The sequence below is a fragment of the Amblyomma maculatum genome, chromosome 4 (assembly GCF_055883805.1).
Source record: "Amblyomma maculatum isolate TAMU_Amacu chromosome 4, ASM5588380v1, whole genome shotgun sequence".
NCBI lineage: Eukaryota > Metazoa > Arthropoda > Arachnida > Ixodida > Ixodidae > Amblyomma > Amblyomma maculatum.
Genome location: NC_139347.1, coordinates 164,601,586 through 164,620,456, shown reverse-complemented (window position 1 = coordinate 164,620,456; position 18,871 = coordinate 164,601,586). Strand labels below are relative to the sequence as shown.

Sequence of the window (18,871 nt, the reverse complement as noted above, 5' to 3'; positions counted from 1 at the left end):
GATGATCTGGCAATTGAGATACAAATGGCGGCCATGTTTTGTGTGCTGGAGCATTTTGCATGCTTATTTCATTTGCTTTTCGGCTTCCACAGTAGACTAGCCTAGCTGTTTGTGAAAGGTACATGTTCTTCATGTACCTTTCACAAACATGGATCACTGCCTTGTCGTGGCGGAGGGGCTTGCGAAACTCGATGAAGTCGTGAGCTCTGCTGTGTAGGGCCACCCAAGATAGACAGGTCACGGCAGAGAGTTCTGACAAAATGTGATTCACTGGAGAAGGTAATGGCAACCCACTCCAGTATTTCCTGCCAAGAAAACCCTATGGCCAGTCGCGTGGTGTGACATGGTCCATAGGGTCACGAAGAGTCGGACACGACTGAACGCCTGAACTGAACATGTTCTACTGAGATCTTATCCAGCTAGTCTCGAAATATGGTGAGGACTTTGCTTACTAGGTGAAAAGGTGAAGGAAATGTGCTCAAATTTTTTATTGGATGTTCATAAGGATTTGCTGTTTGGAAATGAGTGTCTTGAACCCGAAAGCGCATGAATGAAGTTGACACACTGTGATGAGAGATAAAATAGGCAGCATCTGTCTTCTTTATGCTACTGAGACAAGACAGCACTGTACTCCTTTACAACTATTTCTGGCTATGCAGCCAAAGCTACAGGGCCGAAATGCATCAGCTCACTGTGCATAAGAATATAGTCTGTTAGTAAATTTTGCGGATCGGGCTCTGCAATATTACACCATCACGGAAATATTCATTTTATTACTACAGCTAGGTTGTACTATAGTATAAGCCACTACAACGTTAGTGTAGTACATTGTAGTACATCTTAAAATCGGTACACCACCGCGTGCAAACGGGATGGCTGCGTCATCTGTCGGGAATTTCCCCAAGAGTACGTTGGATGCTTCTGCTGCGTCTACCCGCCGGTTTCCGTACGCTTTCGCTATGTGCTTGTTTCGGCAATGTACGCAGCATGTGATATCCATTAATGGCGAATTTATGTTCACTTAGGTCTTCAGTATTCTGAAGTAATTTTTGTTTCATTGACAGCTCAAAAACTATAATTCAGCAGAGGTTGAACTGAAACCGTTACTGAGGCCAGATATGCCAGGACTACATGGTGTAGTATAGTAACGGAGTGGCAGAAAATTATGTGGATGGATGAGGTTAAGAAGTTCCCAGGGGTCAAATGGATGCAGCCAGCACAGGACCGGGTTAATTGGAGGAATATGGGAAAGGGCTTCGCCCTGCAGTGGGTATAGTCAGGCTGATGATGATAATGACATGATGTAGTAACATCATGTCATTATGGAAGCTTTACCTGCGTAGCCTTGGCTGCATAGCGAGAAGTTGAAAGGGAGCATAGCATCTTGCAAATGAACAAAGTGAAAAAGGCAACAATTCTGTAAGGCGGAAGCCTGAGTCTTCAATAATATCTTTGAGTCTGATTTGAATACACAGAATTGCAATTAGGCAGGAATGATATCGTACACCACATATAATTGTAATACCCCTAGCTATGAGCTTGGTCAGTATAAGTACAAAGCCTTGCATTGCTTCATACTGCTGCTGTTGTATGAGATGTGTTTTACTGGCCAAGATCTGAGAGAGCACTGAGGACTCCGTTTTAAAGTGCATCAGTGTTCCAACTTGTATTCTGTGCCCATTGTGTTGAGAGAGTGAAAGATGGCAGTGATGCAGAGTAGAGGTGTGTCTTGTTTGTTGAATGGTGCAAATGAGTCATGGAGGGGTTGATACTATATCTTGCTGGTGGTGTGCGCCTTGCAGCGGGTGTATGCTTCCCCCACGCGACATAGCATGGAGGACAAAGGGGACACAGAGGAAGTGGCCTACCCAGATATCTTCTTCGCTGTCGACAACTACGAGGAGGTGGGAACATTTGCACCCCAAGGCACTGGCTGCCTGTATGGTTGTTTGTTTGTTTATGGGATTTAACATCCCAAAGCGACCTATAGGGTTAATTGTAGAAAATGGATGTATACTGCATGTGAAAACTGATAGTGTTCAGAAACTTATTTGATGCCTTTGGTAGTTGTCCATGTGCCTGCAATGTTATTCAGGTTCTGGCAAATTGAGTTAATTATGGCACTAACGTGGATTTATATTGTGATCTGGGACCTGTGTGGGCTCGACGTCTTCATGGCCGTCTGTAAATGCTTTGCGCTATTTGAGCAGTTGCAGTCGGCACATTGCATCATTGCCTTGATTCCAAGGAGAGCCTCAGTGGGTGACTTTCCCAGTTTATTGCAAAACTGCACGGCGTATTGCAGTTCCAATGTTCGCTCCAGCTTCCTCGATGCAGCCACAAAACAGCAGTACACCTCAAGGCCGTCCACTCGCTTCGCCTCTTTTAAGCCAGCTGAACTAGTCACATTGGGACGCTGAAGGATTCCCCCCACCAACCCGGTTGTGCCTATATGCGCTCAATGCCACGGCTGGTCTCATTACTTTCAAGGACAGACTCTCAAGTAGGCCTCAAGCTTTGCTCTCAGCGAAGGCTGCATCCAAGACATCTTCATAACCACTGGAACAAGCCACTTATGTGCTACTAACTTATAAACTATCAGACTTTCTGGTATGTGTGGAAGTAAAGGCATCACAGTGGGTGGGCCATCAAGGCAAAAGTGGAGAAAGTGCTTCTTATATTTTATCCTGTGGCTGGCTTGACACTTAGTTCTTTAGCACCGTCATGCGTCATATGGTGTGTGTGCAAAGCCCAAAGTCATTTTCACATCCGTGGATCACGTGGTATGCAAGCAGTGCACGAGAACAGCAATTTGATCTGTTATTCTGATCCTTCCTTGAAAGAGCTTCGAAACATATCCGTTAATGGCACATATTTTGTTTCTTGTCGTTTTCTGATTGCTTCTTTCTGAGGCCTTCTCTCTTAACTCGTGGCGTTGGCTTTCTGGATGCTGCAGGGGCAAGGCCGGGGATTTTCAGCCAATTACGTGTGAGCGTATTATGTCAGTTTTGTCATCTTTCTGGATTCACATTTAAAACTGACTATAGGGAACCTGTGCTGCCCAGGGTGCGCGCTTAAAATCAGATGCCCAGCACCACCTGGTTTCAAAATGAGCAAGCGTATAGTAGGACGGAGCATGTCTCTCGTCGTACGGTGGCTGCGCCCATTGGCTGATTTTGAGCTTTCTATTTCGTGCGTAATGCTTTTATCGCAGATTTAATGTTGTGAAGAACTTGGAGTTTCCTTTTCTAATTGCTTGAAGGCGCCACCTGACCTCCTCAGCTGCATGCTATCTTGGCTACGAGCCGTGCCGCTGCTGCATCATGGAAGCTATAAAGTCACTACGCGTAGGTTTGAAATGGTTATGAGTTCAGTCTTTTTATTTCTTGCTATTGGGCGCTTGCAAAGTACAGCGTCTCTGCACGGTGAATTACGGGCACACTTTCTGGCAAATAATATTCTCCTGCTATGAAGCATTGCTAGTGGAGGGTAAATATATTACAGCAAAATGAAACGACCTCACTGCTATAATAACATTCTGTAGGATTTGGCAATACTGTGCGCGTTAAGAGCATTGAATGCATGCAGTACTCACCTACTGCCCATTTGAGGAACACTAATGATTCAACTAGCTTCATGATGAGAAAAATTGTCGATTAAATGGGTGCCTCGTGTGTCGCGAAATATAATGCACCGTTGTTAGGGCGATGCCGTTGAACGCATCTGTAGAGATAAAAAGGCCTGCAATCGCGTTTCAGCACTTGCCTATTTACGTAAACAAACGACAAGCAACTGATGGGTTTATTTGTCCTTTGTTTATCCTTCGAAGCGCATAACACCGAGATCCGCTGCGAAGCATGCATCTAAAATGCTCACACTGCTAGCAATGTAAAAAGTTAAGTGGCCGCAATTGTCCTGTTCATAAAAGTTAGGCGCAAATTATTGGTCCCCTACAATGTGAGAGCGTGGGGGAGAGTTGTCATACTTTAAATCTGCTTATTCTAAACCCGCGCTCTCTATCTTAAGAGTGAAGAATGAAATATATCGAAGGATGGGGTTATTATTGGTGACGGTTAATGAAAAAAAAAATCAGTGTGGACTTTAAACAACAAAGTTGCTATGCTTTGTTCTTTGAACAGAATGAAAATTTCCGCAGGCACCATGTAACGGGGGGATGTGTGTAGTTATACACTGACGTATCCCCCTTCCCCTTTCCACCCGCCCCGTGTGCCGACTGCTACTGGAGATCTGCTTATCTATACTATTTCGTGCCCAAATAAACGACTCGAGCAGTCATGGTCAGTTATCAGCATGCGTGCCTTTTAACAATCATTCATGGTGAGGTAGCTAGATCGTACAGCTCGATAATTATAATAGGCAAGTTCTCGATTGAAAATGAAGAGTATTTACCGATTAATTCGTAGGTGTCGTGAAACAAATATTGCATGAATATTTTCAGCTGTACTTCAGCCAACGAACTAAATCATCCAACTTAAGAACAAAAAGCGCTTTTTCCGAAGCAATACGTCTTTTATTCAAAGCAAACAACGAATGAATGAATTCTCTAATTGTGAAGCTTTTTTCAATCAAAGCTCATTTACTGACCTATTGAAGATTTGTTGAACGATCACTAGGTGAGTTGCGATAGTTTAATGCAGAAAGAAGTCTCAAAGCATGCCGGTCAAGGCAGTGCGCGACTCTGCAATTCGGACAAAATACTGCGTGTTCGAATAGGTTGCAAACTCCCTCGGTTTGTCATCTAGATGATCGCAATATGCATATCGGGATGGCACTTACGTTCGTCCTTTGTTGACTTTCCATCCGTCTTGCAATGGCCCCACTCACGCCCAGTTCTAAAAGGCGCCCTTCACAAAACGTTCTCATCAGGTTGCGCAATTGATAAACGCGAATAAACAGAACTTTATAAGTACAGGTGCGGACATAAGTAAAGGGAGCACGCTTTTCTGTTCAAATTAAAATCACGCCTTCTACACTGGATACAAGAAAACAATATTTGTCCTAGTGAAAAGGCAGTGGTGTAGCTTGTAGACCGGATCGCACATACCACGACTGCAAACTTCAGTTATCGAACGCATGAAAAATAATGGAAGAAAAAACGCGCTCCGTTTACTTTTGTCCGCAGGGGTATGCTATGGCACGACAGAAGCCACGTTATGAAGTGCAATGAGCAGCGCTCAAACGAGAAGCTCAACAATCCCCCGTACTCATCCAGTCTCCTGAATTGAGCTGAGTTCTACCGCTGCTGTGTTTTGTACAGCTGCGGTGAAATAGGGTACAGAGCAATCTTTTTATCGTAACAGAGCACTTTTAAACGCAGCAGCATGCCTTTGGTTTCATGATAAATTAGACGCTCTTCAGCGCCTCCAGCCGCGGCAGTCTTAGCCGTCCTACCAAGGTAGTGGCGCGACGGCCACTAGGTGGCACTGGCGGTACGCGAAAAACTCCAGCGCAGGTTCCCTATTGGTGGGGTTTTAATTCCAGTCATGCAGCATGAAATAAGCATAGCCACTGTAAGTTGCCAAAGATGGCAAGTGCTGACCAGTGAACCTTGCTTGCTTGACATGTTTGGCTGCTACTGTGTTCCTTCCCTCAGGCCTTCCAGGGTCTGTCTCTGCGTCCGGGTGAGCTGCTGTGCGTGGAGCTGTGTGCGCGGCGACGTGACGGCCCCCAGTCGGCTCTGTTGTTCCTGGGCTGTGTGGCACACGAGCCTCTGGCCCGCACTCTGGCTCGTGCTGATGCCACGTCAGCCACCACGCGGGGCCGATTCCACTTTGTGGGCTTGCGGGGTCCCCAGGGGCGTGGGCAGGCACAGGTAGCTCTCAGGAGGGCTGCACCTGCACAGGTACGGACTTTGGCGGCCGTTTTCGGGATTTCATTTGGCTAAGCTGCGTGCAGGTTGATCGTTGTTAAAGGGAAGCTGTAGAGGTTACAGAACTGGTAAATATTTAGCAGTTAGCAATCGAACCATAACACATATTATACTTGCAAAGTTTTTTTAACAATCTTCTGCATAGGAATTACAGGATACTCTAATTAAATTTCCCTGATGCACCAACCCCAGAACGTGCGGAGGAACTGGGGAGTACCAAGTGGGAGCAAACGGAAAAGACGTCACTGTTGCCTTGCAATGAACGCAGGCTGCTTCCTTGCTGTGCTTTCGCCATGACAAACGCTGCTGCAAAGACTTCCTTCAATGCATTATTTTTGTGCATTCCGGTGTCTTTGTTGAGTGCTTTCAACAAGTGACCGAGGCAGTGTAGCAGAGCTTGGTGCCTAGCATGCCGTTTTTATGCGCGGCATACAGCTGCATGAATGGAAGTGGCCATGGCGATGTTCTGTTCCACCACTTCCCCAAAGACTAGGAGTTTGCAGCACGGTGAATGGCAGCAATCAAGAGATAGAACTTCAAGCCCTCAAGAAACATCGCTCTTTGTTCAGGTTACTCTCGTTACGTGGACTACCACTCACGCCTATCATTGACAAAGGCGATGGGCATCACCGTAAAATCTGCTCGGCTCAAGTCCGGCGTCGTTCATTGGGTGTTCGACACAGAGGCACGTCGCAGCCACCAAGAGCAATGTTGCAAGCTAGAGGTAGGGACTCAAATGTGTAGGGTTGGTATTATTATTTCGGCAACAGCTAGTCATTTGTTAGAAAACTGTCTATGAGAGTGCGAACAGCAAGGCAATATGCCGAAGGCACGTTCATTGTCGTTTGTGTGCTTCTGCTCAAAATTCATCAGCCGCATTGTGTGTCTGTTGGTAAGCGCGGCAGTTGTTTATTGAAGCAGTCAGTTTCCGACATTTGTTGCTTCTGTGTGGAAGCTGGAGGTACGAATATGTACGGAGAAGCGCAAAGGTTTTTTTGAGAGCAAATAGATTTAATAATTGCAAATTGAATGTCGTACAGCTGCGGAAAAAGCAAGTCCTGGTAAGAACGTAGCAGCTGCAACAGCCTAGATGGCAGCAATGACATCATGATGCCTTTGACCAACCATGGGTAGCAATGCTGCGTGCTGTATAACCTGCAGCTATTGCTGTTTATTTCTTCAAAATAAAGGCACAAATCGCTCTTCTGGGACAATTTCAACATGATAGTCTAATTCGCATGACAAAATCGGTAAAGTGCCACCTGAATCTCATTTCTTTTAACCCTTTCGCTGTCCGGTGTTTCTGGCCGTGACGCACCCCCAGTGTCGGCTTGGTTTCAGGGAACGAGCACAGTGCTTTATTTTTTATTATGATTGCTATACAAATATAGTCAACTATGCATGAACATTTCAGTGTTCTACAGGTGTTGTTAATGAACATCATCATCATTATCAGCCTGAATATTAATTAGATAAAGGAGGATAATATAAGGAAAAAAACTTCTTGATACTTTTTGAGAAATTGAGACCAAGCTCGACTTGTATTTATAATCAAAAGAGCCATCGCTCCAGTTCGCAGTCGAAGGTCCCGCACGGTCAGCCATCCGAAAGTAACCACGCGCAAGGAGGGTGCACTTTCGGTGGCTCGCACAATGGAGATAAATGACACGTTAAATCAAGATGACAGAGGGAGATGGAAAGAGACTAAAACAACCTCCTTTGTTGCTGCTAGCCGCAAGCAAGGGCGTGGCAAGAGAGAGCAAAAGCTGCGATCGAGTCATGTGTCGATTTATTGGAGAGGCAACGGCGCGAGCCTCTGAACGTAACGCGTTACGCCAACAGAATAAAAATAAAAGTCTGCAAACCTGCAGCAGATGGCAGAACAACCCTTGAACCCGTAACCGCACGCACGCGCTGCAAAATGCGCACGCCGCATGATGCTTAGCGCAATATTTTTTATTTATTTTCAGTATACCCTACAGTGCGGAAGCATTATAGCAGGGGAGTGGGTACAACATTAAGGTGACGAGCAGATAAAAAAAAAATCACTCGAGAGAAAGAACAAAAAAAAAAAAAAAAAGAGGAGAGTAGACAAAATAGTAATGAATGAAAAAAAAAATACAAGAGGAGCAACGGTGCATTCGGTCAACAACAATAGTTTGAAGGAACAGTAAAATTGCAAATCATTGATTAGCCCTAAAAATACATCTCGATGTACACTCACAACATCAGCTGGCAACTTGTTCCATTCGGAAATAGTACGTGGGAAAAATGAGTACTTTTTGTAGTTCGTTTTACATGCCATTTCCCTATTTTAAAGCTGTGGTCTGTCCTGTTAGAAATATAGTGGGCTGTTTTGAGGTACTTTTATTTATCAATGCCTGTTGTGTCGGTGTATATTGAGTACAGAAGTTTGAGCCTTTGCTTCTGGCACCTCATCTGTAGCGGTTCAAGTTCTATGATGCTTGTATGTCTGGAATACTGCCTTGATATAAATCTGGCTGCGCGGTTTTGTACAGCCTCTAATTTATCAATCAGGTACCGCTGATGCGGATCCCAGACTGCAGACGCATATTCCAGTTAAGGCCAGTGACTTGTAGGCAGTATTTTTAAGAATCTGAGGAGCAATTCCAAGGGTCCGTATGAGTAGGTTGAGCATTTTCCCAGCTTTTTTTGACGGTCATATCAATATGATTTGAAAAGGACAGATCAGCAGTTAGTAGAACTCCTAGATATTTCACTTCATTTGCTGTGCTGAGAGGGATATCACCTAGTTTGTAGGTAGAATCATTAGGAATCTTAGACTTGGCAAATGTTACCTGGTAACATTTGTTGGTATTCAGGCCAAGTGCCAGCTTTGGCACCAGAAGGCTATGCTGTTCAGGTCCTGCTGCAGGGCATCTACATCTTGTACATTATGGATTTGTCTATAAACAACGCAGTCTTCTGCGAATAACCTTATTTGAGAAGATATGTTTGAAGGGATACCATTGATATAGATTAGGAAGAGTAGCGGTCCCAGCACTGAGCCCTGCGGCACTCCCGAAGTGACTTCAACAAAGCTAGAATTTTCACCTCCAATTACCACACATTGTATTCTGTCGCTCAGGTAGTCTTCGATTACTCTCAGAACTTTATCGTCCAGGTTAAGAGTTCTCATTTTGTACTTTAGTAGTTCATGTGAGACAGAATCAAATGCTTTGCAGTAGTCGAGAAAAATTGCATCAGTATGGAACCTTTTTTCAGCAGTATCCGCTAGCTCATGAAAAAGTTCAACCAGCTGAGTAGTGCAGGATACGCCTTTGCGGAAACCATGCTGGTTCGGGAAAGAAAAAGCTGCTTTGTTCTAAGTGTCTAGTTATATTGCTGTATATTAAGCGCTCGAACACTTTACAACGTACGGAGCACAGAGAGATTGGTCAATAGTTGTTCACAGAGAATTTGAAACCGCTTTTAAAAACTGGTACGACATAAGCTTTTTTCCAGTGTTTGGGTATTAGGCTGCATTCGAATGTTTTGTAGAAAATTACTTGTAAGTATTGAGATACACTGAAAGAACAGGCTTTGAATACTCTAGGAGAGATTCCATCTGGACCAGTTGCTTTGGTTTCATCAATGGAGTTTAGGCACATAGAGTAGCATGCGATGAGCGACCGCGCACCCCAGCAAAGAAGGTGGTGGGGGAGGGCGCAGCTGCTCTATACTCTTCAGTATATACGTACCAACACAATGTGGGGCGAAAATATGAACTTGTAGAAAGATTTGACATATGGTGCAGCCTGTCCAAGCGTGTCAGCTTCGCGCACAGGTGCGAAGTTTTGAATGCATGATAGAGAATGTACCGGTACATTGGTGACACTGTGGGGAAGAAGCGCGAAAATGTACCTGTATGCTCGTGACAGCGAAAGGGTTAAAAACCACTTCAGCTTTTCTTTGCATAATTTTCTTTTTGATGCTGAATGGTGCTCATTTGTCCAGTATCTGGCTTGTTAGTGAAGGCCATAGTAAGCGGAGAAGCCATCTCACCAAATTGAGTACCTTGATCATGAGAGCCTCTAGTGTGTGCTCAATTTTCAGTGACTCAAGAAAACCCCCCCCTCCCTTCTCCCTCAGAGACTCATAAAATGCCCTTTGCCATGGATACCTTGAACAAATGGTTGCAGAAATCTAAGAGCTACATCACTGTGTCATTATTAAAGAGCTCTCTATTATCTCCCATTGATTACCAGGATGCATTTGCATTGCAGCCAGTCACCGTGTGAACGAGGCTGCGGGAATTGCTCATCATGAGAGCAATTATGTCTGCACCATTTTTGAGAGCAGACAGTGCAGTTAGACTTTGAGCACTTGCACCTGAGACTGCACTTGTTGCGTTGAATTCTGAGCAGTTATTGAATACACATCTAAGTCTCTGGGCCCTGCTCTACTTCTACTCATCCTACCATAATGTGAAACTACTTTTCTGTGTTTCCTGTGACTTCGTGTCTCATCGACCTGCCACTATTCCTTTGTTATCTGTATGGATGATAACTCTGCAGAGGCGTTTATAGGTGCGACAAGACCATCAAACACTTTTCTTTGCGAATGCCATACATACAGTGCCGAAAGGCAGTCTGTAGGCATCTTGATCCATGTGCCCTAATGGAGATGATGATCCTTCAACAGTGGCCGCAGCAACCATCAGGCATGACTTCTAGAGAGCTTTCAGGCTTGGACTTTGTCACATGCTCCATGTCACATGCTTACTAGTATCTTTTATTATAGTCACCTTTATAGCCCCTTGTTCCTTTCCACCAATGAAGGGTGGCAAACTGGTTTCTTTTTCCTTTGAACCTTCCTGTGTTTCCTTCTTTTTTATGCTCCTGCGCTATGTCTAAATTGACAGCTTGGAATGCAGGTGTAGTTTGTCACAAAAAAAATGAATTATCCTACACTCGTTTTTTTTGGTGGTTTACCAATGAGAGACTGGCACTGACTTTGGCAAAATACTTAACGTCTTAGTTGGCTCGATCATTGGAAAAAAGAAAGATGCAATATCTGTCTCACCTCTTGGTGGATGGACACCTTCACCTGTAAATAATTGTATACAATTAAAGGTACATATGTCCTGGGTCTGAATCCCTATTGCAAACTGCAGATGGATACTAAATGGTATGATACCACGCTGGAATTGCACATAAACCTGAGGAAAGCACCATTAGAACAGTTGGTAGACAAGCAGCAACAAATTAGAACATTCAGTGCATGGCGTTAACATAGTGAATCATTGGCAGGTCTTGTCTCAGTTGTTAACTGACATGCGAGTGTTTGGAAATGCCTCCTCTACATTTCGGAGCATCTTGCATCAGCCGTGTATGCATTCTTTTTTGTTCCCCAATATTTACGAGGCTCATCTTGAGGCAACATCGGTTTCTGACACTGTACTTTATCATGGAGAGAGCCGCCATGTATTAATGTTTATGCTCATCACTCACCTGCCTTTTACTTTGTACGTTTTACCAAAGTGGTCGGTTTTATTGGCTCGTTGCGGCCCATAGGCTATGCGAGACATTGTGATGGAGGTGCGTGGAATAATTTAAACCGCCTGGGGACCTTTTTTAGGATGCTTTCAGCAACACACAGCACAGTAGAGTATTTGTTTTGCACTATGCTTGTACAGTTTCGAGACGTTGCAACAGGTCTGGAGCGTGGGGAGATATGTTTGGGGCTGTTAAAAGAACAAATATATTTTTTTTAGTATTCAGCATCACTGTGACCTCGCAATGGTGCGAGGAAGAGCCAACTTTAAATTTCATTCACTTACATTTTGCAATGCAAGGAAATCAGCTTCCCTGCGCCGTGGAAGTTTTTCCTCTGTGGTGGTGTAGCCTGCTTTTTAAACCAGAAAATCTCTAGAAAATGTTTAAAATCAGAATAATGCCGCACCACAGCCTTCGTGCATGCTGTTTCCTGTGTTGCACTCATGACAAAATGATTAGGCACAGTTGAGCCATATCATTGCCTGGCAGGTGCAACAAATCTGTCATGGATTGCAATCGCAATGTAGAGGGGCCCCTTTCTGGCATGGTTACTTGAAGTGTTTCTCACTGTTGAGAGAAGGGTGACCTGTGGGGTGTCTGCAACTATTAGTAACCCGTGTTCGAATATGGCCATGCCTTGCTGTATCTTTCTTGGCAGGAGTGGCCTTGTGGCCCATGGCGCCGAAGTTCAGAGCCGGGCCTGGTGCCACCTCCGAACCCGGGACCACTGCACCGTTGTCGATCTGAGCGACAGGGCATTGACCAGTGTGGAACTGGAGAGGAGCTTGAGGCTGACGACCTCCGGGATGGTACGGCCACTTCTCTGCACACACCAATACAGTGTTCTAGAAGGGGCAGTGGGCTCACCGCCGTATCTCCGCACCGCTCTGCCGTGACGCACTTCATGTCGAATTTTTCGGCGCCCGCCAGGGGCGCTGACACCTGCTTCGCCTGATGATGATGATGAAAACGTTTATTGAAAGCCACATTGGCTTAGATTAAAGGAAGGTTGATTGGGTCCCTAGTCTGGGACACCGTTGATAAACGCCACTGAAAAACTTCTCTCGCAGACTCGCAGCGTGGCTTCTAGGCCGCTGGGCACTGTAGTGGCAGCGGTGTGCACAGCCCAGCTTGTTTGAATCAACTTTGTCGGCTCTCGACTGTAAATGCCGCCACCGTTGTATGCGTAGCAGTATTCCAGGCATATTATTTTATATCTTTCTTTTTTTTGGTAGCCTTACCATAATATATGTCTTGTAGTAATCCCGATCGCCATCAGCTCGCGCGCCAACCCGAAGAGGTAGACGAAGTGGAGCCGGAGCCTTGTTGGCACTGCACTGTTGGTTCGAACGCTACCCCCGTCGTTTTGGTTTGCGGACGTTGCCTACGGTCTTGGTGCTCCAATAAACACCTTACACTTGGTGGAGGTGTCTTGGTCGTCGCCCCAGTCTTCCTCGCAAATTTCACCCTGGAAGTTCGGAACCGCACGCTACTGCCTTCGGTCACAACCACGCAGGACGCTCCCAGCCAACCATCTGCGCCCATCCCTGCCACTCCTGTCACCATCTTCTGTCCCGGGGCACAACGCCCCCGTGACCCACCTTTCTTCAGTGGTATCGACAACCATGACGTTGACTGGCTGGCCTCTTTCAGCGCGTCAGCACTTACGACCGCTGGGACGATTCCATAAAACTGAGCAACATCCTCTTCTACCTCACGGATGTGGAAAATCTGTGGTTTCGAAACCACGAAGCCAATCTTTCGACATCTGTCTTCAAGAAGAACTTCGCGGATGTCTTCGGCCGTCCTGCGGTACGCAAACTCCGCGCCAAACAACGCCTCCATGCACGGCTTCAACTTCCCGAAGAAACATTTACCAGCTACATTGAGGACAAGGTTGATTTCTGCAAGCGGGTCAATCCGTCCATGCCCGAGCCCGAAAGAGTCACACATGTTCTGAAAGGTCTTGCTGATGATGCGTACTATATGATGTCGGCCAGGGACCCTACTTCCGTATCCGACATAACCCTGTGCCAGAGGTTTGACGAGCTACGAAAGCAACGTGCTTCTACGCGGTGGGCTGCCGCACCTGCCGGCATTGCTGGCTTGGCACTGGCTACGTCGTCTGTGGAACACTCAATTTATGCTGAATATCGAAGACTTCATCCGCGAAGAAGTTGCACGCTAGCTGTCCCTCCTTTATCCAATTCAGCCGATCGTCTGCACTTCGCAATTAGCGCTGGCCAACGCGCCATCCATCTCGCCGGCTATCCGCCAAGTTATCGAGGAGAAAGTCGCCGAAGCGCTGCCTTCTAGTGTTTCCATCACTCCTGTGCAAGCCCCACTCTCGCTCAAGTAACCACTGGAACGCGCGGTCCGCTTCCTACTTCGTCTTACCACAATGGCCCTACATTTTATGCTCCACCTCGTTTCATGGCCCCTCAGTCTCCGATCCCTCGACCGCGACGACGCATTACGAACCCATGGCGAACCACTGGCAATCGCCCAATTTGCTATGCTTGCGGGCTCCCAGGTCACGTTGCTCGCCTTTGCCGTCAGCGCCCACTTCATCCTGAGAATGCAGTTCGTCAGTACCACTACGATCCCGAGCCGCCCTTGAGCAACGTCTCTTCTGGATCGTTTCCACCTCGGGCTCAGTACTCGACACGCTGTTCGCCTTCGCCTTGCCGACGTTCCATTTCGCCGATGCTCCGGCGACAGGGCCCTATGCAAGGGGAAAACTAAATGCTGCAGTTCCGTAGGCAAGAACTGCGCATTTGACGAACTCGTTAAGTCCTCTGCCTTCTCCCGCCAACGTCATTGAAGTGTTCGTAGAAGGTTTTTCCATTCTTGCGCTGGTGGATACAGGTGCTGCCATTTCCGTAATTAGTGATGCCCTTCGCCGCAAAATTCGCAAGGTCACGACGCCGCTTTCTGCCTTTTCGCTTCGTACGGCCAGTTCAGAGCGCGTCACGCCTGTGGCAGCGTGCACGGTACAAGTTTGTATCAAAGACATTACGTATCTCATTGAGATGGTAGTGCTTTACGCCTGCTCCCATGACATCATCCTCAGCTACGACTTTCTGTCGACTCACAGTGCTGTGATTGATTGTGCTCGTGCTGAAGTTGAGCTTTCCCTTGCGTGTAATGTTTCCCTGTGTGACCCACCTGTGTGCCCTGCTAAACTCCTTGTAGCTGCAGACACCAACATTCCTCTCTTTTCTTCTGTTCTCGTTCCCCTTATTTCGACATCTGCCCTCCCTAGTCCTGTTCTCTTTACGCCCAAACTCGCCTTGTTGGCACTGCACTGTTGGTTCGAACGCTACCCCCGTCGCTTTGGTTTGCGGACGTTGCCTACGGTCTTGGTGCTCCAATAAACACCTTACAGTCTACTTATTCTGTACTTTGTGATATTATCAATATGCACTGTGAGTTAGAATGTGTCGTCCATTTTAATTTTACTCTTTAACACCCGGGTACCAACATGTGTGTTTGGGGACGCTGCAGTAAAGGAATCAGGAAGACTGCGCTGTACACGGGCGCCGTGCTTTCACTGCTTTCACTTCCATCGAAAGGCTTGCCACTGTCGGAATTTCAATCCTGGTCCTTGGATTCAAGCGTCAAATCACTTAGTCACCACAGTGGGATTGGAAGATGCTTTGATTGCTTCGAAGAACCAATAGCGCTTACGTAAGATGCGGGAAATAGTATTAGGAAAATTAACTGCCGGGAATGCATGAATGCTCTGACCGTGTCGTCTGAATTAGATGAGAGTATTGGGTGAATAGGACACGATGCAGGGGCATAGACGCGCTTCTGTATCTATGCAGAGTGCTATTTTTTGCAAAAATATTTGAAGACTTATTTGCAGAATGCTTCAGCAAGAAACAATATTCATGTCGATAGCATATCTTTGATTTGCTGAGCTTTGTGAAGGCAAAGTGCACGCACCAAATTGGGTACAGTGAGCATTCAGCTGAACCTACTATAATTAAGAATGCACATACAAGAGGGTCGGTTTTTATATCACACATTCTTTTCTTTGTGCAAAATGTGTTGTGAATGCATGAGTAAGAGAGGAGTCATGCACCAGAAGATCGCGAAAACTTCATGAGGTGTATGCGCATGGTGCGTGTTTAAGATCTCCTTTCTTTTTTAATATTCAGCCTTTCCTGCCGATTCTTCTGGTGCAAATGCATGTTCTTTTTTATTTTGTGTATGAGCACTAGTATTGCGTGAGCCTTGACCTTTTTAGTTTTTCATGTAATTAAATGGCGATGTGATCTATATAAATAATCGGCTAAATAAATTGTGAAGCAGCAATGCTCTAATGTTGAGTGCCATGTGGTTGGAAAAAAGTTTACAACGTCCATTCCTGCTGCAGACCGATAGTTGCAAGAAAGTAATGTTGTTTTTAGTATGGAACATTTATTTAAGGAAATGTTCAGGGGGCTATAGGGGTCTTTGCAACGCAAGGTTAGCGCTGGAGAGGGCCGCCTCTCGATCCTTCCACATTGTTTTTTTCGGGGTATACGTATGACATGACCTTCTTGGCCAGCCGATATCGTGGGGTAAAGGTCTGCATTTATGCATCAAAACTTGCATTAAGCTGGAAAGCAGTCTCTGCCAATAGCGTGCAGTCTAGTTGTGTTCTGTTTAAACACTTGAGGTGACGATCCTATCATTTATCTATGCATCCTTCAGCGGGTCCCAGAAATCTTTGTCTGACTAAGCGGGCGTGTTAAACCTCTGCTCAGTGATATCCTAATCATGTAAACACAGTTACTATGATCGTGACATTGTCGAAACCATTGTGCACATTCTCACGGCACCGTTCGCGCCATGTAGATGAGCTCTCCACAAACTCATCTGCGTCTACATTGGAAAACGGCTCCCGTGCCCTGTAGGTCTCTCATAATGGTAGCAATTTTTTTACGGCATGCACTTAGAGAGACTAAAACGATTATATAGCTCATCACACCTCACAAATACTGCATTTTGTGGGCCAAAGCAGCAATATCGCGATACCTGCTCCACTTTGCCACGCTGCCCAGCTTCAGGTGACGCTACAAACAGCGCCACCTGTTGCGGTCGACATGAAGTGCGACAAGCGCAGCCACCATGTGAGGGCAATACAAATATTCTACAACACTATACGCACCAAGCAGATGTGGCGTATCCTCTCCTTCTCTTTGCAGATAAATAAAGCATTCAGCTTGTGCTGAATGTCATAATCGTTTTTTTTTAGCTGTGGCGTGCTGAATCTTTGAAGAGATTGTACAGGTGAGGCTAAAATATTAGAGCACTGCTCAGAGTTCTAAACGTTCTCACGTATTGTGCATAGAAGCCATGACAGTTTGTTGGGTGCTGCACTACTGCACCAAAGGGACATGCTAACGTATGTTTAAAGCGCTTCTTTATGGGTTATTGGTAAGGAATGAGAAAAGTTTTATTGTCGAAGAGTGCTCCTTAATATTATAGCTGGGACTGTATGTTTTGTTTAAGTAATTAAGAATGCTTCAAGCATTAGACGATAGAAACGAAAAGGATGACTCCACAGATTGCGCACTATCTCCCCGCGCTTGACCCTACAGGGTCACAATGTGAGTCTCTGAGAACACTTGGCAGGCCTTGTTTGAGCGAGCTTTTTAATGCTAGTAGTGACATTGTCATAATCTAACGTTTTTTGTTTCATGAGCAGCCTTTTGTGTCTGAAATAGGAAGCGAGGGATCTTGGCAAATATTTGGAGAAGTTGACAAGTTTTTCTCATAGGGTGCATGGCCGGCGAAAAAGCTTCATTGTCAAAAACTATTGTTGCTTTTTTGACTGCCTGTTCAACAGGGCTGAAGTTTTAATTTTATATGAAGAGCATTCTTCTCTTAGACTGTGAAGAACGATCGATGTAGTGATTATGTTCAAGAAGGTCAGGCATGAGCTAATGGCCAAGGGTAGAAGAAAACACTGTGTGTTTATTCCTCTTTCTCTTGGTTGGATTTGATTTTACCGTGAATACCGGAAATTAAGTTATTTCATTTCATCTGGCTCTCTCAGATGAGAATGAGCACTGTCTCGCTGGTGTGCTAGATGGCTTACTGTGTCCTGAATGGCTGCAAGGCGTCCAAGTTTTTCTCGAGCTGCTTCTTAATATTTTATTTGGTATTTTTACTAGCTTTAATGCCAGGCTGTATGTCAACCTTAACTTTGGAGAGGTCACATGTTTGGGTGCTTATGTTTTTAAGCATTTTGGTGCTGGCAGATAATTGGTCCGACTTGTTCTCGTGGGTTGAACAAAGAAGCATGGGGCTTGGATTGCATTCAATATGTAAGGACAGAACTAGCAACATGGTTTCAGCACCTTCACATATGATGGCGCGAAACATTTGCGAGCAAGGGAGCAGGACTGTGCAATGATTGCTGCACTTTTTCTTGCCTAAAGTGAACGATGGTCACAGACCTGTGGTGGCAAACAAAAGACTATACTGAGCCATGCTGCTCCCATGCTCAGTGACGAGGATGGTAGAAGTGGGTGGATGAGATTAGGCAGTTTGTGAGGTGGCCACAGCGGACAAAAAGTTAATTTGAAGGATGTGAGAAAGGCTGCCAGTACTGATGATGGCACACGGCAATATATGACAATGTCCACCACAGTCTTATGACACGTTCTGAGCAGTTGTTGGTCCCTTGAAAGAGTTAAGCCCCTCCCAGAGGTGGCACAAAAGAACTCATCTGCTGGGAGTGATTAGCCATAGCTGATGCAGCAGGGCGCGTGTATGGGTAGTACAGCTGTGCAGCAAAGATGAGACGGCAACAATGGTGGTGTAGTATATGAATTATGTAATAGTCTTGGTGTAGCATGGGCTGACTTGGTGCTTTCCTGTATGCACAGCTCTGTGTGGCGATGACGACAGGTGCTTGGCGACTGCTGGCAGCAGCAGAAGTGAAGGCCTCCTGGATGCTATGCTGACCTATGTGGCCTTGCCGTGGCACCACATAGTGGCCGGTACGTGGTGTGCACCCTTTGGCAGCTGCTGGCTGGTGGAGGCCCTTTGCTAGAGCAAATAGCTGATGCTAAACTTGGCTCGTAGCTTCTTGCTGCACCACCTAGCAGCACAGCCCACGGGAAGTGTTCGATGAACCGCAGTAAACTGAGCTTGCTGCATTGGAGCTGCAATGCCTTTCATGCTGTCTTTGTTGCTATAGCAGACTATTAAACGTATGTTTCCTCCCCATGAAGAAGACCTTTAGCCAGAAGTGGAGAAGTATTTCCAGGCTTCTTGTGACAAAAAGTGATGAGGTTTCAAAGAGATGTGGCATCTCTAGTATTGGTTGGGATCTTTCTTGGGCAAAGATGGGACAAACTGTGAGAAAATTAAAATAAAATTAATAATGTGATTAAAAAATGTGAGCGCTTAGTAGCAGATCTTTAAAAATGGCCTTTTATAGTACAGGACCTCGATTCTG

At 45.7% G+C, this 18,871-nt stretch overlaps 1 protein-coding gene across 3 annotated transcripts in view; it reads left to right on the top strand.

Annotated features, from left to right (window-relative positions):
* LOC146193401 (uncharacterized protein KIAA0930 homolog) overlaps positions 1-18,871 on the top strand; it is a 38,011-nt gene that overhangs the window by 8,782 nt on the left and 10,358 nt on the right. For 2 of the 3 annotated variants that reach the window (XM_084602747.1, XM_084602746.1), the window contains exons 4-7: positions 1,803-1,904; positions 5,615-5,863; positions 12,068-12,218; positions 18,297-18,410. In XM_084602747.1, the coding sequence (XP_084458873.1) occupies positions 1,803-1,904; positions 5,615-5,863; positions 12,068-12,218; positions 18,297-18,410 (616 nt within the window). The remainder of the gene's footprint in view (positions 1-1,802; positions 1,905-5,614; positions 5,864-12,067; positions 12,219-18,296; positions 18,411-18,871) is intronic. The other variant, XM_084602748.1, reaches the window with a different exon arrangement.